The following is a 26,674-nucleotide window of genomic DNA, read 5'->3' as shown; positions in this document are numbered from 1 at the left end:
TCAACTTTAAATTTCATCAAAACTCTCTTCCATTCTCATTTTTTAGAAATTTCCCTCTCAATTCTGTCATTTTTTCTCTCATTGAATCTTTACTTTTTTTTTTTGTATCAATAACAATTTCTACTTTCAATTACAAGTATGCTTTGCAAATTAATTCTTGAATTTGTTCTTGATTGATCAATTTGTATGCAAGGTACTTTTTCTTTAGAAAATTGAAGTGCAAGATTGATTTAATTACCTTTGTCTACAAGACGTTCATATTGCATGTTCTTGTTCGTAATCAACATATTAAATCTTTGAAGATGATTGTCTTAATGCTTAGATAAATCACCCTTGTTTTTGGCAAATTATGAATTTAATTCCATCAATTTTACATGCACAATTACATTCAATTAAATCATTGTTGCAATTTGTTTCTAAAAGTATGCAAGATACTTTGGTTTCTTTAAAAGAACAAATATTGGGCATGAATTGTCGTTGCAAAAATTAACAAAAAATGATTGTGTGTGATGATCTCTTTTCTTGAATCTAGTGTAGGCAAGCTTACTTGATTTAATTTATGGTTAAGATTTTGATTCTCACATATCTTTGATCAATGACATGTGTAGATAGCGGAATTCTAATATACATGTGTTTTATCCTCACGCTGTGCCACACTACCCTTAGGCTCATCATATCTATTTGTTAAGGCCTATTTGGTGCTTCGGTAAGTTTTGTGGGTCTTTCTTGAATCTTTTGTTACTACTCTTTTGCTTTGGCTTAAATGTTTAATTTCTATCTCATTGTATTGTTGGATTAAAGGGAAGCAGCACCATTTAGATGGCTGTCTAGCGGGTCGATCGAGTTTTCGTCGAGTTTGTGGTGAGTGTTCGTGTGAACCTTTATTTGGTTTGTGAAATTATTGGTTAAGAATGTATTACCCATGAAATTGTGAACTTTATGATGTGAATTGAAGTTGGATTATTGAGTGTTCTTGGGTTACTTGGGTAACCCATTAATTATAATTTTGTGGAAACTATGAAGGTAGGTATTATAGGTGTTGTTTTCGATTTATGATTTAAGATTTGAAATCAATTGTTTAGGTGCTAGATGTGGTTTTGTTTATTGAATTTTATGGTTGCTGATTTTGTGTTGGTGCCAGTTAAGTAAGTGACCTTATTACTGGAACAGTTCTTGAGTTTGACTACTTAGAATAAAATGGCTATGTGGCATGAGTTGTTACTGAGTTATTTGTGATGTGACATTATGTGATTGTATTGCAATACGAGATTTGATTATGGTATATGATTGAATTTAGCTTGTGACTAGTTAAAGTTTATAAGTGGATTTATTACGTGACTAAGTTAGAGTTTATAAGTTGGTTAGTAGTTTTGATAACTGATTAATTATGTGTCTGCTTTTCATGATATGATTGATATGTGTGATATTATGGCTTACTAGTAATTGCTTCCTTACTTGTAACGATGTGCCCTATAACAATTTGTGTTTCCTTCGGGATTCATCAGTTCGTGTTTTATTCGGGATTCACCAGATCTTTGTTTCCTTCAAAACTCACTAGTTTTGTGTTTCCTCTCAACGCATGGTTGACTTGACTTTTATGTGCACATAATAGTTAGTTCATGATAGGAATAAAGCTAATGATTTACTCACATACAAACATTTCATACAAGCATCATATCATGAAATACTTTAATTTGGAAACATTTCAACTTAGAAGTGTTCTTTTTAAATTATCATGCTTTTCTTATAAATCATAGACACATATTGTACTATACATAATGTATCATGACATTGAAAGAAAAGCTTTAAAAATCTCTATTCTTTCTCTTTGGAAGGGTCACTCACAAAAACTAAATGTTTCCTTCTAACCCCTTGTTCTTTTCCTTGTCTGGTGCTCTTTTACTAGCAGAGTTTCAACACTTAAAACTTCTTATTTCTTCCTATGAACTCTTAAGGCTTATTTATACTAATTCTAAATTGGATTAGTCATTCTTAAACTCATCTTAGCTTGCTAGCTCTTACTTAGTGCTTTATACGTGTAGGTTTAATATCTTCTTTAAACATGCTTAACTTTAACCCAACACGTAAAATGCTGATTAGTCTGATTTAATAAATCATCATTTTCTGACCTGGCTCAAAATGCTTACTAAACGACCCTTCTCGCATTATCTTAACTTAGCACGTCACCTAACTTTACTTCGCGTACTAACCTTCCTCGAGTCGTCTTGTCAGAATGCATGCTCATTTCTCAAAATGCGTCATTCTTATACTTGGTCACTTTAACTCTTTTCACCTTAGAGCGCATAATACTTATATTTAGATCCTTCTTCATAACCTCTCTATTTCAGAGCGCGACCTTCATAAGCCTCCATCATAAACTAATGTGTAGATTGCAAACCATCCTTTTAATGGTGTCATAGAATGAACACCTTGAATCAAGAACCAAATCTTGAACTTCTTTATTACCTTCTGCTTTAATTGATTTTCAGAGATGGTTAAAGTATTTAAATATACAAAAGATGCTTGATCTACAATGAAGCTTCTACCCTTGGTTCTTATTGTTGTTTTTCTTTTTACTTCTTTTGATTTTGTTTTTCTTTAGAAAAAAGCAATCTTGTCTAAGATGTCCACTTTTGTGGTAAAAGGTGCATTCAAGCTTCGACTCGTTTTTCTATTTCTTAGTTTCTTTTATAGTTGTTTTTGCTCTTACCCTTTGAGAACAATCCTTCAGTATTGACTTTATCTCTTCTTTGTGTATTAAACTCTAGTTCTCTGGTTTTTATCCCTGGAATAATATCATCGATGGTGATTTCTTGCCTTCCAATTTCCATATTTGAGAGCCATTTTGACTTCTTTAAATGCATTTGGAAGTGGTTTAGCAAAATGAATGATTCATTTTCATCACCAATCTTGTTTTCCAAGTCCTTGAAATCGGTCGATAACTTCTTGAACTCTCCAAGATTTTCTATCAATGACTTGTTGCTATCCATTTTAAAGGTAAAGAACCTTTCCCTCATGTATACACAGTTTGGTAAGTCTTTGAACTGATAAAGTTCATCTAACTTCTTCCACATTCCATAAGTTGTTTCTTTATCAATGACCTTCCTTAGAACATTGCCACGTAGGTTGAGAATTATAAAAACATAAGTTGCATTTTTCATAGTTTCTTTCTTCTTGTGAGTCATTTGTAACAAGTAGCTTTTTAGGATCCAGAGAGCTTTGAATGTCTTTTGTTGGTCAATGATAGCTTTGATCTTTGCTTTCCAAAACGTAAAATCTTCCTTACGATCAAACTTCTCAATATTGTATCTTGCTACTGCCATCTTGAGTTTCTTGATTGGTCAATAATGTGAATCTTTAAGCTTTCTTAAGAATTTCTGTAGGCTCTAATACCAATTTGTTGCTTTCCACGTGTATGGTCAAGAGGCGACCACCAGGTAAAGAATTATCTTTACATTTTAGATTTCATTTCAAAGAGAAATTAGCAAAATCATTTTCTCTTTCAAGTTATTTTCTCTCTTTGTTTGGCTTCTTTCTCTTTCAATAAAAATACTCACATAATTCTTTTCAAGGTTTCTCTCTTTTCTTTGGTTATGGAAGTTTGATGCTTATGCACGTGTACGAAAAATATGAAGAACATGATGTTATTAAGAGATGAAGAAGAATCAACATGGGAATTTCAAAGTGGTTTGGTAGAGAGCAACCTATATCCACTTGCTTGGGAGCTGTTTTATAGAGTGTATTTTTTATCAGCAAATGAATTACAAGTTAGTTTTCTTTTACCTCTAAAACTATATGTAACGACCCAACTCTTTATACTAAGCCGAGATCATTACTACTTAAAGGAAAATAAAAACTCTCTAAAGAAAATGGAAAATAAAACTATCTTTTACTGAAAACCTGAAATATGCATTAAAATCTTAAATAAATAAATAATGTGGAAATAAATCTAATAAACTTCTAATTTGGGCCCTATCTACTTTTGAAGAAAAAAGTCAAAGAATACCAAAGAATACTGAAATCATAACTGCAAAGTAAAAGCGGAAGCCAAAAAGTTTCCTTATGGCACATCATGGTTACTTCTTGTCATTCGACAACTTTTCTCTGCCCTTACCTCTACCTTTGCCTGAAAATTAAACATAGAAAGAGTGAGTATAAACATATACTCAGTAAGGGACCTACTACTAGTCCCGTTTGATGTCTATTAACTTCCCATTAGATCCTGTAAACAAGTACCCCTAAATTGGCACATTCCCAAATACACGCAATTTAATGATCCCGTAGGAACATCTCTGATCTTCGGTGAATCCAAAGGAACGCCTAGGACAATCTGGTCTTTGGTGAACTCGAAAAAACACCTAGAATGAATTGGTCTTCCAGTGAACCCGAAGGAATACTTAAGACAATTGGGCTGTAAGTGATCCCGTCAGACCACACAATCATAAATAGGTGGTGATTCCTAGGGACATCCATGTGGGCACGACTCTAATAGACAAAGTTAATAAAACACCATATCCATAGCACGTAGCACATCATAACATCACAAACATGGCATGAGTATTAATCATAACATTTTGAATCATGAGATTAATATTTCATGCATTAACATTAACATCATTTGTCATTATCATCAACATAACTATCAGTCATCATCATCGACATAATATCGGTCATCAACATCAACACATTATGCATCTTAACTACATCAATGCATAATAAAAAGTTACATACAAGCTCTTAACTTTAGTTCGAAGGTCTAGTGGGTGAATTTTTTACCTAGAGATTAGCTTAATCCAAAAATAATCATCACGATAATATTCAAGCTTTCCCAAACAATCAAGTCCTAAAAATAGACAAACTTAATTTAATAATTTTGTTAACCAATATCTACCCAAATTAATTAGGTTTCCAACTTACCAACAATTAGGTTAAAACCAACTCAACCTTTGAGGCAGAATTTCTCAGGTAACTACTTCCAAGATTCAACTAAAAAATCCTTCAAGAATTTTTTTTCCAAAATTCAACTTAAATCTAAATTAATTTATTTAGTGTCTAAAATTTACCTCTCATAGGTATTACCCAAAACCTATTAAAACTTATAAAAAACATTATAAAATAGATGGGAAAAGGACAACAAATAAGTTTGGTGTCTCGAAAATGGCTTGGCGGCTCAAAACAACTTGAATAGAGGGGAAATTGGCTCGGCTAGAGGCAAAAAACAGCTAGACACACGCGACTGAAGGGGAGAGGGCGACTCGCGACTGATGTTGCATGTGTGGCTCGAGGTGGTGCTTGCGTGGGATTTGGCTGGCATGGGCGATCAACTAGTGTAAGGGATACGACTCGGGTGGCTAACGACATGCGGCAACGGAGAAAAGACTTGACCGGTGGCATGCAACGGTGGAAGGGTTGAGCATCGTGCGATGAAGTCAGGTGTTTGAACATGACAAAACTTGCGATGGCCCTACGATGGCTAATGACGGAGAAGGAGATCTTACGCATGACGGAAACAAACGAAGATGGGAGACACGTGGCGGATGGAGGAGGGAGCAAGACAGTGACGATGGAGGCTACTAATGTTTGTGAAGGTGCACTAGAGTTTCTTAAGAATGAAGATGAATAGTGTCTCACGCTTCACGAGGTCTATTTAAGGAAATTATAATAATAATATAATAATTATTTATTTCTTTTCTTTTTCTTTATTCTTTTCACAACAAAACCTACATCTTCTCTCTCTTCATTTAATACCAATATAATCTCCATTTTTTTTTATCTCCTTTTTCTTAATCCCTAAATAATAACAAAATTTCTCTCTACAATCGTATCCACTTTTATGTTCCCAAAATAACATATATATTTTTAAATAATTATATTATCTTCATAATATAATTATCTTAACTTCATAATTTTATTAATTGTATAATCATATACATATAATTAAACATAATTTCCTTAACTTCACCAAATATAAATCAACCAATCACAATTCACTTGAAACGAATCTTTCATAACACCAAAAATTCCAAATCTCCAAACTAACTAAATATTCTCCCAAAATATTTAATTAATCCTACTTCCCACAAAATCAAAAAATCTCAACAATTAACTTAATTAACACCCAAAATAATTCCAAAGGTTAAAATTAAACTTAAGATAATTAAAATTAAAAATTACCTTAGACGTTAATCTATATTCATAGAAGAGATTTTAAAGAATTAGTTACAACTAATCTTGCAGCTGATTTTCTTTTACATTTTATTTGAAATAAAAATTTGTTTTAGGTTGAAACACTTCATACACACATATATAAGATAAAGCAAGGTTCATCTCTCAAATCGCGTTTTAAATAAATATTCTTTCTTTTTAGCAACAGAAAAGTGACGTTGTACTTCTTAATTGTCCGTTTTTCTATTACAACAAGGTGAGATGATGCAAGTTAAAGATTTCTTGATTGCTAACACATACTAAATGAAATAGCAGTTGAATTAGGCTCTCTTTTGAGTTGAGTGTTTAGACTAAAAAGTTGTAGAAGTAGGAAGGGTGTGTCTCATAACTAAAAAGCCAATAATTTTATACTTGAGTGACTCCATATGGATTGGAGTCCAAATTTTAGTATCCAATAGGCCTTTTGGGATTAAATGGTATATAGTATATAGTTTAGGGTAAAAGGAAGAAAGAGAAGGGGAAGAAATTGATGTGAAAGACACAAGAGATCCGTCCCAAAAATAAATGCGAAAACTTTGAGAGTTGGAAAGTGAGATTGACAACTGACGTTTCCTTATTGGTAAAACGGAAGAAGAGATAGAGAGAAGAAGCGCGTTCCAAGTGAAGACTTTTTTTCTTTTTATAAATATAATATTTAAACAAATTAAATGCCACGTCATCCAAATTAATGCACCCAATCCGGCGCCACATCAGTCACTTCAAACTCAAAACCAAACCACCTTCCTCATTTTTCTTTCATTTTTTTTTTCTCTCCCTCTTTGCATCTCTACCTACTCTACTTTCTCTATTCTCATAACTATTATTTCTATTTACTTCACTAAAATTACAAGTCAATGTTGGATCTATCTTATTATTTTATTGTTGATTTCTTTTTTAATACTCTAGTATTTGAATTAGAAATAGATAGGAAGGTGAAGGGATAAAAATAAAAACAAAAACAAAAACAAGTTAAAAATACAAAGTAAATTAATTAGTTATTTGATCATGGATGATCCAGAGATATAGGTTAATGAATCTCCAATTAATTCACTAGTTTTTTTATTACTAAAAATAAAAACAATATTACATTTATACGGGCTCTTTTCAAAAATATAAAAAAATGATAAAATATTTATACTGTATATAACAATTCTGAAAGCGGAAAAAGTCAAGAGATGTCCCGTTAATCACGCCATCAACAATGTGTGTGTAATATATTTGGTACGATCGTTTAGATTTGACTATTGTTTGGCACACGATCATTTAGATTTGGTTACAACTTATTTTTCAATTCTATCATTTAATTTTATTACGCAATCGTTTAAATTTGGTTACACGATCGTTTAGATTTGACTCAAAATTTGGTACACGATCATTTAGATTTGGCTCAAAATTTGATATACGATCATTTAAATTTGGCTAAACGATATTTTTTAATTCTTTGGGTACACGATTGTTTAGATTTGTCTACAAGATCATTTATTTTTTTTACACGATCGTTCATTGGCTACTCCAATCTAAATAATTTTTTTCAAGATTCTTTGTACACGATCTTCTAGATTTTTCTATTTTTTTTTGTACACGATCGTCTATTTTTTGCTATTTTTTTGTACACGATCATTTAGATTTTTTCTACACGATGATTTATTTTTTTTACATGATCGTTCACATTTGGTTACGCCAATCTAAACGATTTTTAAAAAATTCTTTCTATAAAATCGTTTAATTTTGACTATTTTTTTACACAATCATTTAGATTTAGCTACCCAAGTCATCGTTTTTTCCAGTCTTTTATATTTATTACACGATCTTGAATAACCAAATAAGAAAGTTTGAAAAAAAAATAATACATGATGAACCAAATAACAATTTGAAAAAAAAGAAGAAGAAAAGAAAAGATGATGAAACAGACGAAGATGGAGGAAAAGAAGAAAAAAAAAAAGAAAAGAAGAAAAAAAAAGATGATGTTTTAGACAAAGATGAAGAAAAAAGACGATGTAACAGATGAAAGATAAAATGGCAAATCTAGAATATTTAAAAAATGACTAATTTTATGGACTTATATGGGTCGTATATATTTTACGGTTTGTTATATTTACGTAACTTTCCTCATTTATATTTTTTTTCTTTCCACTCATTAATAATCCTTCTTCCTTTTTTTCAAATTTGGATTGTTCGGATTATAGGATTAATTGGAAAATTACTAACTTAACATATACTTGTTGGGGGTAAATTTAGACCAAGCTAAATGGAAACTCCAAAATAGCAAAAGAATTTGGAGAAGTAGTTAACAAAAAGTTTTAACCAAACAATGAAATTGTGTTTTGGATAACATTATACTCCAGCTGTATTTTATATGATTCCATTCACAACTCACTATAGAGAACCTAAAAAAAGATTATTGGATAAGAGAAATGAACCATGCAAATTAATTATAGATATTTACATTAATCCAAATTCGTTTTAGAACCTACCTTGTTATCTGCATTGACACTTGAGCTAATAACTTCTTTTTTGTGTAATAAGATGGGAAGACTAATAACAACTAATGCTAATATAAAATAGTTATATCCGGAACGTGTGATAATTTATATTAAAAAAAATGGATAAATACAACTTTAAACTCAAAAAATATAATAAAAACATGGTTGGATGAAATACAAAACACGATTAGCATTTAGAAACTAAAATGAACATAAATAAAGTGTGTCATATCTACTGTTAAATCATTAATCACTAGAAGTTTAAGTAAGTCCAATAATTGAAAATGAATATTAAATAGAAAAAATAACATCAGAATGTCTTTAACACATAACATATTGAACCACACTTAGTATGTGATTCTATTTTAAACTAATTGATAGTGAGAGAGTAAATCATCTATTTTGCAAGAAAAATGAGTCATATTGGTTTTTTCAATAAAAAATTCTCCAACGTCTGTTATGTTTGAATGGGTCTAAAATAGTATTCTAAAATGGTTAAATATATAGTTGCATGAAATATGATGATGTAATAACTAAAACTGACACATCAATTAGAAAATAACAATAAGATTGCAATGGTGATAAGATATACTAAAAATAAAGAAAGTGAAAATTTGAAAATTTTCTCTCTCTCTCTCTCTCTCCTTTTTTTTTTTCTTTTTCTTTTCCTGAGTACAAATGAGAAATAGAGAGAAATTATAGCAGCTTGTTGAAGCAGTTGAACTGCAAATTCCACACACACAAATTCACCATTAACCAAATCCAAAATTCTTCTCTCAAATTAATTTCAAATTCCTCAAAATCAAAGTTATCAATTCCATCCAAAAAATTCATGGCGGTTGAAGACGATTTCAGTTTCCCCACCGCCTTAGAGCCTTTCAACCGCTGCGGTGTCGATTCGCCGCCGCTCTGGCGTCTCTCTCCGTCCGCATCTCCGATTTCCTACCGTCAACAAATATCCTGCGATCGGAATTTCAGAGATACGGCGTCGGACGGTGAGATTAGCAATCGGTTCCCGTCGGCTTCGTTTCAGAGGAGGAGGAGGTTCTTGAGCGATGCGGCAGTGAACGGCGAGGAGGAGGAGGAGGAGGAGGAGGCGGTGGCGGAGAAGATGGATGTGCTTTGGGAGAATTTCAATGAGGAGTTGTCGAGGAGTCGGAGATCTAGGTTGATGAAAACGGCGGAATTGGAGGAGAATGAGATTGTAAAGGCGCGACAGCGGATGGCGGAATTAAACCTACCGGAGACTTCCGGTGCGATGGCGACGGGGAGGAAGGCGACGGGAAAGACGGCGTTTGTTAAGGTTTTGAAGAAGCTTTTCTTGATGCACAGTAGTTCCCGCCGGAATCTGCAAACTCGATCACGTTGATAAATACAGAGGATTTTTTTTTTTTTTTTGGGAAAAGAAAATGAGAAAATGTATAAATTAATAAGAGATTACAATTGATTGCAGCCTTTTATTTCAATTTTTTTTTGTTCTTCTAACATTGGAAATACTTCAAAAATTTTCACTCGAAATTATTGTTCTTCATTTCTTGTAAAAGAGGTAAATGTTCATAGAAATGTGGACATTTGATCTTTGTCTGAACTTTGGACTTCGTTACACCATACTTTCTAAAGTATCTAAAATGAATTGAAATGAATAAATTAAGTCTAGCAACTATTTACCTTCTTTCATCATTCCATTTTTATGGTTGGACTGATTTTTCTGTTCTTAAATTTGAAAATTAAGAAAAAAAAAAGTAGTTTTTACATTTGTTTGCTTTAAATAAAAATACTAAAGGTAATCCATTAAATCATGAAAAATCATATAATATAAGTTAATAACATTAGCACAAAATAATAATATGAATAATAAAATTCAATACAAAAAAGTAGAGATATTGAGGTAGGATTGTCAATAGAATGTAATAAAAAAGAGATTTAAATTGATCAAAGAAGAGGTAGAATAATATTAAAGATAGAAGTACGAGGATAAACGAAGTAAATTCAAATGGGTCAGCTTTGTGAGACTTTATAGGGACTCAAACATGAAAATGGAGATTAGATGATTCTAAAGTTTGGTCTTTTACTTATTATTTTTTTCCTATTATTTTGAATTGAGGCAATGAACATTTTAAATAGGTAGTTTAGTTTTGGATTGGGAAATATTAGTTAAATTAATTGGTTTGTTTTCTTTAAGAGAAGGTAAGCATACAAACAGTTAATTGGTTTGGTTTCTTTAAGAAACGGTAAGCGTACAAACAAATGTACCAAATCCTGTGTTAGATACACATATGTGAAGTATTAAGATAGATGTGTTGTTTAGCTTTTTCTTTGAAAAAAGTCCTCGTAAAAACAGATTCATCAAATTGCATATCAAATACGTATCTAGAAAGTTTATGAAGCATCATTATCTGTACGTAGCTGGCACAGGTTCATTATCTCACATGAAGTATATAAGCTCTATAAAAAATAAGGTAGCAAACTTGGGGAAAATATACTTAATTTTCAAAAACAAAAAATAAAAAATGAAATGTTAAAAAAATGACGTTTCCAAATATAACAAAAAATTGAAACTATTTACAAAATATAGCAAAATCTATATATTAAGTAAGAAATTTCAGCCAATTAAATCGCACCACATCATCACAACAAAAGTTGTGATAAGTATAATTTGATTGAGTTTGGGTAATTAAGTTTTGGGGCGACAAGAAGAATAGCAAAATTTAACATTTACTTTGGATAAATGGCAAAAAAATTTTAATTGTGAAAATAGCAAAACAGTTAATTTGCATATAATAAATGGGACAACTATGCCTTAAATGCCCCTACCTAATTTACAATATAGATTCTTAAATACAATAGTAAGCAGAATTGCAAATACTCTATACTTAATACACACTGCCTTCAAATTTCTATTTTCCCTCCCAAATAAATAAACCATCTCTCTGCAAAACATCACATCTTCTGCATGCAACCACTCCCCATCTCAAATAAAACCCTAGTTTTTCCTTCACTTGCTTAAAGTCTTCCTTCGAATTTTCACCCCTGCGTCTTCTTCCGTATATGATAGCTTCTTCCTTCGTTTGTCTTCCACAGTCGCTTTTCCATCGCCGCTTTTCCGCTATCTGCACGCCCTTTGTTTTCCGACCGTATCTTCCTTTTTAGTTTTTTCAGAGTCGATTTATCTTCCACCGTCGTTGTTGCGCCGTCGTTTTTCCGGCTTCTGCACGCCTTTCTTCTTTCAATCGATTTGCACCGCGAATTGTGCAAAGTATTGGTGAGTTGTTCCGATCTTTGGATTCTTGCTCTGTTTTCTGCATGTATGTGTTTTCTGCATATTCAAGCTTTGGATTCTTGCTGTGTGAAAAATACCGAGTTCTAATTCTTCGGTTCTAAAATTTGTTTAAATTTCAAATTGCTTCCCACCCGCTTTCAAATGGCATAGAATGTCATATTTATATTTTAATTCCGTGATTTTTGTTTCCTAAAATAAAGGGCATAAAGTGTGAACAGAAACGCCCTTTATTTTAGGAACGTTACTTGGGATCTGTTTTGAAGTTATATATAAATATATTGGCTTTTGGAATTTTTTAAATTTTATAGAATATAAAGATGAAAAAGGGGAGGGGAGAAATTAAAACAAGGACAAATGATCGGTTACGAGCCGCGGGGATCACTGGTTCTAGGAAATCATTGGCAACGGAAATTCAAAACCTATCTAGTTCTTCTGAGGAGGTACAAATGAATGTTTTCTGTAATTACCAAACAAGTTATAGATGTTTATATGTTTTCTATAAATGTCAGAGAACAGAAGATATCATGGCAGAAGGTTCCGGGGGCAAAAGAGAGAGTCCAGGAACTTCAAAAAAGAGGATGAGAACTGAAACGAAAAAAGAGGAAGCCACTGTCCAGAAGAAACAACGGATTAAGAGTTTGGTAAAGTGTAAATCTATTCTCCAATTACTTGTGGTCTCTCGTAATTCAAATAAGCTTTTTATTTATATTGTTCCCTGTTTAGGTCTCGAGGAAGAGAGTTTATAGGGGGAAAGGAAAAAAACAAAAAGAGGTTGAAGGAAAGGTATAACCGTCATACATTTGTTATGGATGAATTATGTGCTGTATAAATTAATTGTAAATTTGACAAACAGGATGATACGGAAAGCGAAAGCGAAAAGGAGAAGAAAGTACATGAAGAAGAAGAAGTGGAAGAAGATGAACAAGCTGATGATCAAGAAGACGAAGAAAAACAAGATGAAGAAGAAAAGGATGAAGAAGAGGAAGGCGAGACCGCCGTCGGTGAAGATTCGAATTCATCAACGAGTGAGATACCCCCAGATACTAGGAAAAGGAGCAAGACTCGAGAAAAGAGAAAGAAAGTAAGTAAGTAATTTCATATTGGTGTATGTTATTTTACATACATAGCTCAAATCTTGGTTTTATAAACTAGGTGAAGGCTGTTAAAAAGGAAAAAAAGGTAAGAGAAGATAGAAGGAGAAAGGGAAAAGCTCCAATGAATCCAGAGAAATCAGAGGTAGCATAGACTGTTTCATATATTAAATTTAGATACTCTGTATTTGTAGTGTTTCATATGTAATGTATGGTACTTTGGTTGTATGTGTTTTGTATTTGTGGCTTCTGTCTTTTGTATGTTGGATAGTTGATTGAATGAGATGTAGTTAGTTACAGAGTATGTGTAAATTGGTAGTGAAAAGTATAAATGTTCTGTATGTTATTTTATATTGATAGTCTATTCAATTATATATATTGGCTATCTTTTATGTTTACAGTGTATTTATCGGTTTAATGCATATGAGATATGTGTGATAGATATATGTCTGGTTACTGATGATTTTTTCAAATCATGTTAGGACTCGATCTACTTAATGTGTTTTGAAAGAAGAAACAAGCCTTTAAAAATCAATCTACACATTAAGAGCACAGTAATAGAGAAAATTAAGGAAAATCTTGGAGATAGGCTTATTAATAGGTTTAGGGATGGGATATTTGGGCACTTTCTAAACCTCTCTATAACAAACCAATCCTCCCAATTGTTGTTGCACCTTATTCAGCGAATGTGCAAACCCAAATCGACTAGTCAGCTTCAATTTCTAATAGAAGGAAGGGTTCTGAGGTTTGGATTGAGAGAATTTGCACTTATAACAGGCCTAAGATGTCATGAGATTTCTGATATTAACCATGAGGATATAAAGGGTGGTGGGCGGCTAAAAGGGGTATATTTTGAAAATCTTAAAACTGTTACGAGGTAGTATTGAATGTTATGTTCAATATAAGTACTGCTGGAACTGATGATGATAGGATAAAAATGGCCAAGCTGTACTTTCTAGAGAGTTTTTTGATCCCCAAACAAGAAACTCTAAGTGTAGATTGGGAATATATCATTATGGTAGACGATGATGAAGTATTTGATGGGTACCCGTGGGGTATAGTTGCTTTTGATCTCTTAGTGGACTTCATGAATAGGGCCGTTTGTAGCAAGGGGCAAACGGGTATTTCTATGGGGGGGTTTATTTTCCCCATTCTCACTTGGGCTTACGAGGTAATCCCAACATTAAGTACTCCGCCCAACTTCTTTGCAACGAGGATTTCCAATGAAGTCCCTAGGATTATAAATTGGGCAGCTGACACACAACCCAAATGGAAGGACTTAAAACAGAAAGTGTTCGATTCGCCAACGGTATGTAGATCTCGTAATTTGTAGTACTTCATATATTCATAATAGTTTTGGTTATAGAGTATTTTCTTCATTTTTGAAACAGCTTGAAGTGTCTCCAATGCTGGCAACCCCAGATGAAGTGGGAATGCCATTCTTCGCATCATTCATCGAGACAGAAAAAGACATACTCAAAGAAGCAGAGGATGAGCTTCGAAAGAACAAGAAAATTCTGACCACATAGCCTCTGTTTCGCTGAATAGAGGCATGCCGTCTACAAGTGAGATTAATGTCCTGAGGAAAATGGTAGAGAAGATTGAGATTAGCCAACAGAGGATGGAGACAAGTGTGGAAGGTCTTCTTGAGTTTCTTAAATATGTGGAGTTGAAAATGAATAATCGGTTTGAAGAACTAGTGCAGAAGATGAATGGAATAATGGAAGCAACAAAGAGGCATGGATTTATGGTAAGCATGATGTGTAGACTTTGATAATATGTGTATCTGGTTTGTATTTGTAAAGAATCCTAACAAATACAGTGTATCTGGTTGCAAATAGTCTTACCAAATACAGTGTATTTGGTTGTATTTGTTGCGCAGGGAGCACAGGCGTTTGAAGAGCACCTTAACAAGATGGAGGAGGACCAAGAAGAAGATGATGTTGAAGATTTGAACTTGGATACAAGCAATCGAACCGTGCTTGGAAAAAGGGATGACGATGAAGACAAGGAAAATGGCTTATGGATGAAAGTCAAGGAGAGAGTTCAAGAGGGCACGATGGTGGTCAATCTAAAGTGGAAAAATCAGAGACACCACCAAGATCTGGAGATAAAGAGTCTTCGCAGTATAAGGTAAAGAAAAAAAATCAAAATGTTGAGAATGTGTATAATACATATTATAGACTAATATGTACATACTTGTAATAGGCCCCAGAGGAAACAGATGAGGAGATAAACAGGCTGATACGATCAATTGATGAGAGTGTTATATATGATGAGATCAAGAAAAAAGAACAGAGGAGAAGAACGGTATAGTTGTGGATCTCTATATGTTTATTATACTAAATGACTGTGTATGTTTAATGACTGTAGTATAAACTACATTGAATTTGTAGCTTTAACTGTGGTAATAGGCTGCTTGTTAGTTTAAGTGTATGGGGATCGATGACATGAATGTTTTTTGGGGTTATCTACAAGTTGCCACTGTTTTTTTGTAATGAGTGCTGGTAATTACTATGTATGCGTTGGTTACGGTCCCCTTCTGGGTAATTATCATTAGGGATATCATTGAATATCATTTATCATTATGAATATGATTTAATGGCTTGCTGTAAAACATTTAACATTATGAAGATCAGTTAATGGATGGATAGGTATAATGTTGAATGAGTATATAGTTATTCTATCTAGGCAATTGGGATAACATTTCAACTGTATTTGAAATCTGGCATATAAGTATGTGAATGGCTGTAGGTTTGGTGTGACTACATATTCCTTCGAGACTTTGTGAATTGTTGTATATGAATGGTATCTTTAACTAATACCTGAGAAATATTAAAGAATGCACAGGGTCAGTGTTCATTGAATTCAACCCCAAGAATATTGAGGAACGTGCAACCAGCATTTGGCAAAATTAAACATAGACCACAGATGGCCAATGTGATAACATATCTAGTATAAATGACGGTTCAACATTTCGAAAATGATAATAACATACTTAATATAGAGACTTGTTTGCCAATAACTTGTAGATTATAGGCAAAATGTCGAGTAATGATAGGGTTTCAAACATGGCGGAAAATACAGCAGCAACAAGGGTTGTTCTAAAACATGTAAGCATACGATCTAGTTTATACGTAATTTATAACTTGTTATCCTATTCATGGACTTATTTTTTTTAGCTAAACAACACAAAGGAAGGGTTAGGAATGAAAAGATCAAATGCTAAAGAGTATAGAGAGGTTACACCAGTTTCAACGGGAATATGGATAGATGCTTTAAGAGGAAAAGTAGTTGAACCAAGGAAGGATAAAGAGAATTCATCCTCAGAATAGCCATCGTTTGATCTGCATCTAAGTCAAGCTTGAAATAATCATTTTATGCTTTTTTGTTAGGGGTCTAGAATATATTGGAATTACCATATTTTCGTTGAACTAAGGTATTTGTTTATACAAAACTTATAAATTCATGCTTATTTGATAATTGTTATGTAAGCTGGATTACATTGGATTTTGAACATAACTGTGATTGAGTTTAAAACAGCCAAATACTGTGTAGTTAAATACTTTGTATTTAAATGAACAAAAGAACGATCTTATTTGAACGAATCATTCAACCAACTTGATAAGAAAATACAACTATGAATATAAACTAATTATCCCTTTTACTTCTTAAACATCGCAATTACTAAATGGGTTCTTTACAGGACCTGCAATTGTGACCTTTTTTACCACACCCGCTACAACGAACAGAGGCTTTCTTCTCTAAAAATGAAGTAAACCTCTTCTTTTTAGGTCTTCCAGCTGCACGTTTAACCTGCGGTGGAAGTATTCCATCATTGCCACCTTGGTGGGTATTCCTAATTTGGTTTACAGTACCAATAGGACGCATCCCCTTCTTGTACAAGTTTATTAAATTTGAGACATAGTACAACTTATCAGTGTATAAATGAAGATTAAGATTCCTTGTGGACAATGCTATACATGCATGTGAACAAGGGATCAAATCAAGGTCCCATTGACGACATGAACATGTTCGATTTAAAATATTGACGACAAATTGTTCCTTACGATGGTGGACTTCAAATTCATGTTGGTCTACAGGATATATCTGTCAAACCAATACAACAAATATCATGTACAAAAAAAGTAATTCACTACACATTTATTGCATTTATTGAATATTAAATAACTTACATTCATTAAGCAGCTCTGCTCCAAGGATTCTCGAATCATATCTTCTGCATATATTGAAAGTCGTGTGCGTTGGAAACTTCATTTGGTACGACGTTCATAGAACCATATTTGAATCAAACTACGGATAGATTCTAGAGTCCAATTACAGGCAATTCTCGTTGTTCTTTCAAGGTAGAGTTCATACTTTCAGAGATGTTGGTTGTAATAACTTGGTATCTTTTTCTCCTAAAAAATGCCCTGACCCACTTATGTCTTCCCACTGCTTCCAACTCATGCCTCATTGATGGAGATAGTTGTTCGAGTTGCCTCATGTAGTACTCAAATTCCAGTGGTGTATACGCTCTGGCACATATTGAATGAGTCCTCCATAGGAAGTGATTTATGGTTCTTTTTCAAGTTCTTCAACAAATGGAATGCACATAATCCATGTTCAGCTATTTCATAAACGGCATTAAACCCATTTTCTATACTTTTGTGAGCATCAGAAACAATTACCATCTCATTATGTTCCTCAAAAACGGCTTTAAGATTTCGAAAAAACCATGACCATGACAAATCATTCTCTGAATCAACGACAGCAAAAGCTAGTGGCACAATTTGAGAGTTCCCATCAACAGTACAAGCAGATATGAGGGTACCAAGATATTTGTTCTTCATAGCTGCACCATCAACAGAAATAACTGGTACGCAGTAGTTCCATGCATCAATTGAAGCAGCTAGTGCCATGAAATAGAATTTAAACCGACCTTCATCATCTGCTTCTTCAGCCGTATATGTACCTAAAAATAGTCAGATAAAGTAGTTTAGAATTACATTGTATTTTTATATGGATCTTGTGGTATCTGTTAAAATACTAGATAATTGAAATTTTTGATACCTGGGTTGTTTCGGATCAGTGCATCTGAAAAGGCAGACAACATGGCATATGAGTCCTCCGGAGTACCCCTAATGGAATTCAAAGCAATTTCACGTCCTCTCCAAGCTTTATCATAACTTATGTTCACACTGTGGTGAATCTTCATATAATTTATAACATCCGAAGGACGACATGGAGCCTTGTCATTCATTTTAAATATTAATTTCGTACACTCAGATACAATCCAGGATGTTGCTTGTTTGTGGTCATTCTTCACGACCTCAACAGAACACATATGTGTATCTGTGAATTTACGAACTATCCAAATGTCACTTTTTTGAATACCGAAGCACGTAGATACCAGGGGCAAGATGGATCCTTACATTTGATGTCGAATGATGTACGGTTGGACCTAACAGTAACTAATTCAAAGCTACTATTCAAAGCGAGCATATAAATAGCTTTTTTCAAAACTGATTTTTGACTAAACATGGATCCAACTCTAATGTGTATAACAGTATTTGGTGATTCAAATGCATTGAGATCAATAATTACATTTTCAGTACGTGAGTCTTCGGTTCTAGGTAGTTCGATGCTCATATAAGGGGTATTTCCAATATCCGTAGCAGGTGCGGTTTCAACAACAATGAGTAGATCATTGTCCGGGAATTTTGATAAAACTAACATAATCCAAGACACATCCTTATCATCTACAATCCGAATGAGTTTCAAATTGTTGGATACAAAGGGTCAACCTACAGATAGAAACTTCTGAATTTGGAAAAAGTCTATGTTGGATACAATTTACAAATTCTTGAAACGAGGATGAAACTGGAACATATACATCAAGGAGGCGATAGTCAATATATCAGCATGACTCGATCCATCTACCATGGAATACGGTCTTCACTCGTTGCAAAGCCATCGAAACAATTCAAAGGGAACAGGTTTATTGAATAAAGTATTAAGTGGTAGATTGTATATAAGAGGGATGAATATTAAATTATTGTTTCATCTTATGAATATAATGTATATAGCATAATCTTATGAATATAATGTTGGGAAGACAATGTTAGTTATTTTTCTAAAGTAGTTTAGAATATAAAGATTTGAAATTTCAAAAAGAATATGTTTTGCTCCGTTCTTCGTTAAAATTTATGTTTTAATGGCCATGAACGTTTTGGTGAAATTTGTATTTTCGTAATATATTCAGATTTGAGATTGTGTTTCGGTTTCCATTAACGAACTTTGGTTTGTTTGTAACATTAAAGATATAAATGACAATTTATTTGGCATGATTTTAGGGATAGTTGAGATTTGAATCTAAAGATAAGTATTCCCATTATATTTGCCATAATTTTAGGGAATTGTTGGAGTTTAAATTTGAATTTTATAGATCTGAATTTCGATTGTTTTAAATGCTTTTCGGTTACATTCTTTAATGTTTTTTCGTAAATGGTTAATTATTTCATCATGTTTATCATTATTTTAGAAAGGAATACTTCATTGCATTAAAATTCTATAAGCTATTCATTGCGTTAATAGCTATTGAAGGAAAAATCGGTAGCTAAAGTTTGAATATATAATTATTGAAGGGAAAAATGGGAATAATTAGAGGATATTGAAATCAATTAAACATGGTTAGGGATCTTTGTGATAATATAATAATTATTTGATTTGGTTAATAATTAACATAAGTGGGTGTGTTTATAGATACACTTTAATTGGCTATGTTATGTTTTATTTGATTTTCCAGGTTCCTTAAATATATTGTATTTGATTCAGGACAGTTCTGATACGTTAAGGGGCATTTTCGGTCGAAAAAAAGTGGGAAATTTACCCAGGCAGTTGGTTTTGCCATAAATAAAAATAAAATAACTGTTTGCTATTTTGACAAATTCCATTCTTATATTTTCCATTTTCAAGGATTCCTCTTAAGTTTTCTCATATTCAACCCAATTCAAGCCCCTAATGGAAAAATTGGGCCAAAGAAATAATGGGTCCAAGCCCACCAAGCAAATGGGTCAAGCCCAAGCCCAACAAGCAAAATGAGCCCTACCCACGTAAAGCCCATGAAAATTCTCTATAAATAGAGTCATTGCTATTCATGTTTTGATATCTTTAGTTGAAGGAAGAATTGAAGTCCTGAAAAATTGAAGATTCAAACTTCTAAAAGTTCTCAAAACATGCAAGTTATTATCAACTTCGAGATTATCATCTTCTGAAAGATTGAAAACTTGAAAGATTAAACTTTCCTTGAATTCCAGAAGATTGAAGATCAAATTGACTTGTAACCACAACTTCCTGAAGATCGAATATCAAGAAGTTCTAAGTTTTAATTTGTATTCGAGAGAAAGCATAAAAGGAGTAAATACTAGATATTGTATCAATTATATAAATCAATATACAAAGTTCAATTCCACGTACTACATTTCTCCAAAAATCTCGTGTGAACACTTTGGCATGCCTAGTGGAGGACTCTCTACCTTTCATCTCTTTCTCTTTTTGAAGAACATCAGAAGAAATCATGACGTCTAAAGGCAACACTTCTAAAGCTCTAAGCGGCATCAACAAAAGGTTAAACACTCCTATCCGCTCAAAGAAAACTCAATCATCTAAGGATATGAAAACCTTTGAGCTCGCAAAGAATATTTGGGAACAACTGTCAAAGCCACCAAAAGGTGGAATTATAATTAAAGAAAATTCTGTGATTGACGAACAAGGTTAATCCTCTGTAAAGGGATAAAAGCCCTTACACCAAGAATTACAGAACTATTACCTAATTTTAATTCGAACCTAAAAATATCAATACATTGTCAAAAAAGAAAATACAGAAACTAATTTCTATTATGGTTAAGCATGCTATCAAGAAATAAATTACAAAGAATGAAGAACAAGAAACTTACGATCGTGGACGACACTAGATCTACAAACCACCAAATTTGGAGACACCACCACTTGGAAACCTTCATATTCTCTAGGTTATTTGGTTTGTGGGAACCAATTGGAAGGAGGAGAATTCAAAGAGAGAATTTTCTTCTTGAGAGAAAATTGTAGTAAACAGAACTTACAGAACAATTATGTTCTCACATACCGGTATCTCCCTCTTCTTTGGAAGTTGGAGAGTAAAATGGGGAACGTGGGAAAACCACCCACGTTCCCTATTAATTTAACTAATTAAATTAATATTAATATTAAATTAAATTAATTTAATTTAATTTAATTTAATTTATTCAATAATTTAATTAATTAATTAAATCATATTTAATAAATATTTCTTCCAAATCATATTTAAATGAATATCTCTCTCATAACCTAAAGCTTTAATTTAATTAAATCAAATTTATTTAAATAAAATTAAGCTAAACTATTAATTAATTCTCTAATTAATTAATTGCTAAATTAAATATCATGTATTTATTTTAATACAAATTTGAATCATATTCAAGTAGAAACTTCTCTCATAACCTAGAGTAGTTTTAATGTGTATCATATACGCATTAAATGTAACGCCCAATTTTTTTTTGAAACTTTATTCATCTTAAGTGTGGTTTTGAAATTTTTGGATGTGTTGGAGGAACTTGAGTAATTATATATGATTATGTAATTCATTAAATTTTGAGGGCAATTTAAGTATTTTATTGGGTTAATAAAATTAAGTTATTTGTTGAAGATTGAGAATATTGGGTTGAGGAGAGAGAAAAAAATTGGATTAATTGGTTAAGATATTGGTACGTTTTATTTGGAAAGAAAATTTCTATTAAATAAATAGATAAATAATTTTGACCAAGTTGGTGTTTAAAAAGCCCTTGGAACCCGTGCAAACTATCATCTTCTTCTTTGAGAAAAAAAAGGGAGAAAGAGAAAACCCTAATTGGAAACCCCAGCCACCGTCGCGACCAATCCGAGCCGCCACTCGTCGCGCCTCCGTCGAACAACCGTCCGCGACCCGAACGAAGCGTCCGTCGACCCGGGCCTCTCCAGCCGCTACTGTTCACGGATCGAAAACCCGATCCACGCTGTCGACTGCTCCCAAGCGAAGCGCCGATCGGACCCACGTCGCCTCTGCCTGCAAGCCATCGCCGAGCGGCCGTGTTTCGTCCCCGCCATCGCCGGAGTCGGAAACGCGACCCACGCGCCCCTCCGCGTGAATCCGACCCGACCCGCATCTCCCCTTTCTACTACTAGGTCTACGACTAGACTCACGAGATCGCATACATTCTTAGTTATGCACATTGAGGACTAGATTGTATAACGATATGTCAATTAATGAGGGTTTGATGGGACTGATGATGTGATTTGATATGATGACATGGTATAATGTGATGATGTGGCTTGTTATGACATTATGTTTTGACATTTTAATGAGATGTGATATGATGATTAGGCGTGATATGATTACGTGATGATGCTATGTTATATGTGTGCTGTGGTTAAGGTGCATGTTAGCTTACCCTATTAGAGTCGTACCTGCATGGGTGTCCTTCGGGATCACCACCTATTTAGGACTGTGTAGTCCGACGGGACTGCTAGTCTAGCATTGATACAGATATGATTCGAGCGATTCGATGGGATCCTCGCAGCCCGATTGTCTTAGTGCTTCCTCCGGGTACGCTACAGACCAGTTTATCCTAGGTGTTCCTTTGGGTCACCAAAGACCAGATTTTGTTTCTACGGGATCACATGTTGCACGTGTTCGGTAACGTGCCAGTTCTTGGATACCATTTTTCAAGACTCTACTAGGAAGTTAATAAGCACCTAGTGGGACTAGTAGTGGGTCCCTTACTGAGTGTTTTATACTCACTCTTTCCATTTCATATTTTTCAGGTAGGGCAGAGGTAAGGGCAAGGGCAAGTTGGCGAGCGACTAGAAGTGACCGTGGCGAGCCATAGGGATCTCTGTTTTCGATTTACATCCGAGTTTAAACCTTGAGTGTTTGAATTTTAATTATTCTTTATTTGTTATTTCGTTTCTTTAAAATTAGATAGGGCCCGAGTTAGGATTTTAATAATTGTTTACATTTCGCACATTACTTTTGATTTGGTTTTTAAATAAATAAAATTTTGAGGTTTTGTTCGTTTTAGCCAAACTTTATAACTTTATTTGTGTTATTCACATTTAGTAGTGGCTTCGACTTAGTATAAGGAGTTGGGTCGTTATAGTTGGTATTAGAGTCCAGTGTTCTAGGTTCTGCAGACTGGCTTACGATGTAAGTTTTTGTTTTCTGTTGTTTTACTTACCTCTATCGCTATGCGGTCCTTCGTCACTCGCCAGGTATGTCTTAAGGCCTTGCTAAATGTTATACTTACAATCTTGCCTGAATGAAATGAGTGTAGTTAGTATAAGTGTTGTGGTTGTTTTGTGAAAAGTTCTTCTGGTGAAACTTCAGGAAAAGATGCCGCCACGTAGAGGTGCACGCCGAGGAGTTGGTAGGGGAGGCAGAGGAGCTGGACGTACCCAGCCGGAGGAGCAACCTGCTGTGCAGGCAACCAACCTTAACGCACCGGTTACCCAGGCGGATCTCGCCGCGATGAAGCAGCATTATCAGAACATGCTACAAGATGCTTTAGCTCCTTTTCTCGCTGCCCAACAGACCCAGGCCGCCCCTGTTTAGGCCCAGACCGTCACTCCACCAGCCCATGTAGAAGCTCAGCCCGCGCCTGTTCAACTGTCGGCTGAGGCCAAACAACTGAGAGACTTTAGGAAGTACAATCCTAAAACGTTTGATGGATCCATGGACAACCCCACCAAGGCCCATATGTGGCTGACCTCTATAGAGAAGATCTTCAGGTTTATGAAGTGGCATGAGGACCAGAAGGTCCAGTGCGCACTTTTCTTCCTAGAGGACAGAGGCACCGCGTTGTCGGAGACTGCTGAGAGGATGTTGGGCGGAGATGTCAGCAAGATATCCTGGGAGCAGTTTAAGGAGAGATTCTATGCTAAGTTCTTCTCTGCCAACGTAAAGTACGCGAAGCAGCAAGAGTTCCTGAATTTGGAACAAGGTGACATGTCTGTGGAGCAGTACGACGCCGAGTTTGACATGCTGTCTCGTTTCGTCCCTGATGTTGTGAAGGATGAGGAGGCTAGGACCGAGAAGTTTGTCAGAGGTCTCAGACTAGACCTCCAAGGTATTGTCCGAGCCTTCAGACCAACCACTAATGCTGATGCTTTACGCCTGACACTAGACTTGAGCCTGCATGAGAGAGCTGATTCGTCTAAGGTTGCCGGTAGAGGGTCAGCCCTTGGACAGAAGAGGAAGGTGGAGCTGCAGTCTGACACGATGTCGCAGCGAAATCTGAGGTCAGGAGTTTTTTTCCAGTGGCATCGTCGAGAGCTTGCAGCAGTCGAGAGAACCTTGAGAGAGCTGCCCGTTTGTCCCAACTGTGAGAGAGTTCATGAAGGTCGTTGCTTGGCATACAACTGATGCTTGTCCTCGGAAACCCATTGAGACTACCCCGCACTAGCCTCCCACTCCCCAGCAGGGAAGAGTTTTTGCCACTACTCGTCAGGAGGCCGAGCGAGCTGGTACAGTGGTAACAGGTACGCTCCCAATCTTAGGGCATTACGCACTTGTACTGTTTGACTAAGGGTCATCGCTAGGATATGTACAGCTTTAAAAATGGTTTTACACATTAAAGGAAAATGTCTTAAAAATTATATGATAGTATAGTATTCTTTGGAGAAAATATTAATTTATACCGAAAAGTTATAAAAATTATATCAACTAAAACTCTTAAGTAATGGTTGATTGTATTCATTTAAACTCTAAGGGGTCATTTGGCCTAAGGGTTATTACTATTCGGTTGCGGTATGATAATCCTAAAACAAGGGTTATGGTAACCCAACCCTTGTTTGGGGGAAATGTTATCATAACCTTTGTTTTAGGGTTTATCATAACCTCTCGTCCCTCTCTCTCATTCTTCTTAAACTTTCTTCAACTTCTCGTAACACTACCTTTTAAATTCTCCAATAGTTTTATTATTTCATTTATTTTTTAAGTTTCACTATTTTATTTATCAAATGCTATTTGTTTTAAATTAATTTAATGATCTTAAAAAGACTATTATTTTTTAATTTATTTTATTTACGAAATGAATTTTAATTAAATATTAATTGAGATTAGTTTACGCATTTAGCCATATATTTAACTTTCTTTTTTAAAAAATATTTCATGTCTTTTATTTTTTTTTTATCTTTTCAAATATTTTATTTTAAAACTAATCTATCCATATCTAAATTATTTATGATAAATTTAAGTTAAATGAAATTATAAAAAAATGAATTTTATTAAATTTATAAAAATAAAAACAAAACCTAATCAAATGATTTGATATTAAATTAAATAACTTTTAAATCCTTAAATAACCTAAAAAAATATATAAAAAATAATTTAAAAATTATTTAAACCTTAAGGGTGCGTTTGGGGGAAGAGTTGATTTAGAGAAGGGTTAGTGTTATGTTAAACCTAGTTTTATCATAACCCTTATTTGGGGGAAGAGTTTAGAAATGTAGTTTTATGATAAGAGGTGTTTGGGGGAAGGGTTATGATAGTGTTATGAATAAGATGTGTTTGGAGGAAGGGTTATGTGAGAAGGGTTATGGGGATTTTATGATAAGATGTGTTTGGGGGAAGGGTTGGGTGGGTAGGTTTATGTGAAATTTATGATAAAATTTATTTGGGGAAAGTGTTATATGAGTTGAGTTAATAATTGTTTTTATGTAGTATAATATTTTTTAAATGAGATTGTAAATATGATAAAAAAATTCTTATTGCATACTTTTTTACGAAAACGTCGAATCCGTCTTATTGCAAATAATTTATTGTATGTGTAATGTTATTAAATTAGTAAGGACAGTTGTCCAATTTGGAATTAATTTCTGAACATATTGTGAAAAATTTATTAAAATTCATTTTTTAGAAAGACAAACTAATTATTTCCTATTTGTAATTGGCGATAGCGATGTCCCCCTATTTTGAACATATATAATTACCTGGTATAACGCCTGGGTGAAATTGTGACTATTTTCCTTAATTTTAAATAAACATTATGAAGGGAGAAAAATAGTTGTCTACAATAGCAAAAGCATAAACAATCAATATCATACAAAAAAAAAGTAAGTAAATAAGAAGCAACCCAGGTCAGTACAAACATAAACTATCTCGTCATGTCCGTAGGAGGACTCTACAAAATCCCTCCCTCTCATCCTCAGGCATGAGTACGAAACCTTGAAGGTCGTCCATACGAGACAGAAGATGCCTTTGCAATAGCGCCCTATCCAAACTCGTTAGTTCTGGCATCTCACTCAATATGCAGAAGAATTTCGTGGGTACATGGTTGTCATTGGCAAGGGCGCGTGCAGGCCACTCCGCAATCATCCTGAGTTGCTCGTTTGTTTGGTTGAGCGCCAAATGTATGCCTTCAACATCCACCTCTCGCTGACTTCCCCTCTTTCTCTTGGATCCACTCGATCCGGTCCTATTCTCTGAAGCGCGAGAAGGTCGTGATGCGCGTACATTGTCCTGCGACAGGTCAATCCCCTGGCTGTACACGGGCGGGAACTCC

General features: G+C 34.1%; 3 protein-coding genes and 1 long non-coding RNA gene across 4 annotated transcripts; 2 read left to right on the top strand and 2 right to left on the bottom strand.

Moving 5' to 3' along the window:
* LOC107991820 (uncharacterized) lies at nt 1-5,636 on the top strand. The gene is made up of 3 exons (XR_007823457.1): nt 1-706; nt 802-3,767; nt 5,120-5,636. It is a non-coding gene; the product is annotated as an uncharacterized LOC107991820 (long non-coding RNA).
* A 3,661-nt stretch (nt 5,637-9,297) lies between these two features.
* Nucleotides 9,298-10,153, top strand: LOC103500054 (uncharacterized). The gene has a single exon (XM_051089589.1). It carries the CDS (start codon nt 9,520-9,522, stop codon nt 10,054-10,056), a length of 537 nt encoding a protein of 178 aa, XP_050945546.1. The 5' UTR covers nt 9,298-9,519; the 3' UTR covers nt 10,057-10,153.
* Nucleotides 10,154-16,745: 6,592 nt separating this feature from the next.
* LOC107991823 (uncharacterized) lies at nt 16,746-17,565 on the bottom strand. The gene is made up of 2 exons (XM_017047206.1): nt 17,401-17,565; nt 16,746-17,168 (listed from the first exon to the last, which is right to left on the bottom strand). The coding sequence occupies exons 1-2, from the start codon at nt 17,563-17,565 to the stop codon at nt 16,746-16,748; spliced, it is 588 nt and encodes a 195-aa protein (XP_016902695.1).
* A 7-nt stretch (nt 17,566-17,572) lies between these two features.
* Nucleotides 17,573-18,509, bottom strand: LOC107991824 (uncharacterized). Its single transcript, XM_017047207.2, has 2 exons — nt 18,132-18,509; nt 17,573-18,033 (listed from the first exon to the last, which is right to left on the bottom strand). Exons 1-2 carry the CDS (start codon nt 18,403-18,405, stop codon nt 17,573-17,575), a joined length of 735 nt encoding a protein of 244 aa, XP_016902696.2. The 5' UTR covers nt 18,406-18,509.
* Nucleotides 18,510-26,674: the final 8,165 nt, after the last annotated feature.

This window comes from Cucumis melo, chromosome 1, assembly GCF_025177605.1.
Source record: "Cucumis melo cultivar AY chromosome 1, USDA_Cmelo_AY_1.0, whole genome shotgun sequence".
In the NCBI taxonomy this organism is placed as follows: domain Eukaryota; kingdom Viridiplantae; phylum Streptophyta; class Magnoliopsida; order Cucurbitales; family Cucurbitaceae; genus Cucumis; species Cucumis melo.
This window is presented reverse-complemented; position numbering and strand designations above follow the sequence as displayed.

Excerpts from the sequence above, each read along its gene's own strand:
- LOC103500054 (XM_051089589.1), top strand. The coding sequence starts at position 9,520 with ATGGCGGTTGAAGACGATTTCAGTTTCCCCACCGCCTTAGAGCCTTTC.
- LOC107991823 (XM_017047206.1), bottom strand. The coding sequence starts at position 17,565 with ATGAGGCAACTCGAACAACTATCTCCATCAATGAGGCATGAGTTGGAA. Across the intron at positions 17,169-17,400 it reads AAGAACAACGAGAATTGCCT|ATATATCCTGTAGACCAACA; the intron begins GTAATTGGACTC and ends TTGGTTTGACAG.
- LOC107991824 (XM_017047207.2), bottom strand. The coding sequence starts at position 18,405 with ATGTGTTCTGTTGAGGTCGTGAAGAATGACCACAAACAAGCAACATCC. Across the intron at positions 18,034-18,131 it reads ACTGATCCGAAACAACCCAG|GTACATATACGGCTGAAGAA; the intron begins GTATCAAAAATT and ends GACTATTTTTAG.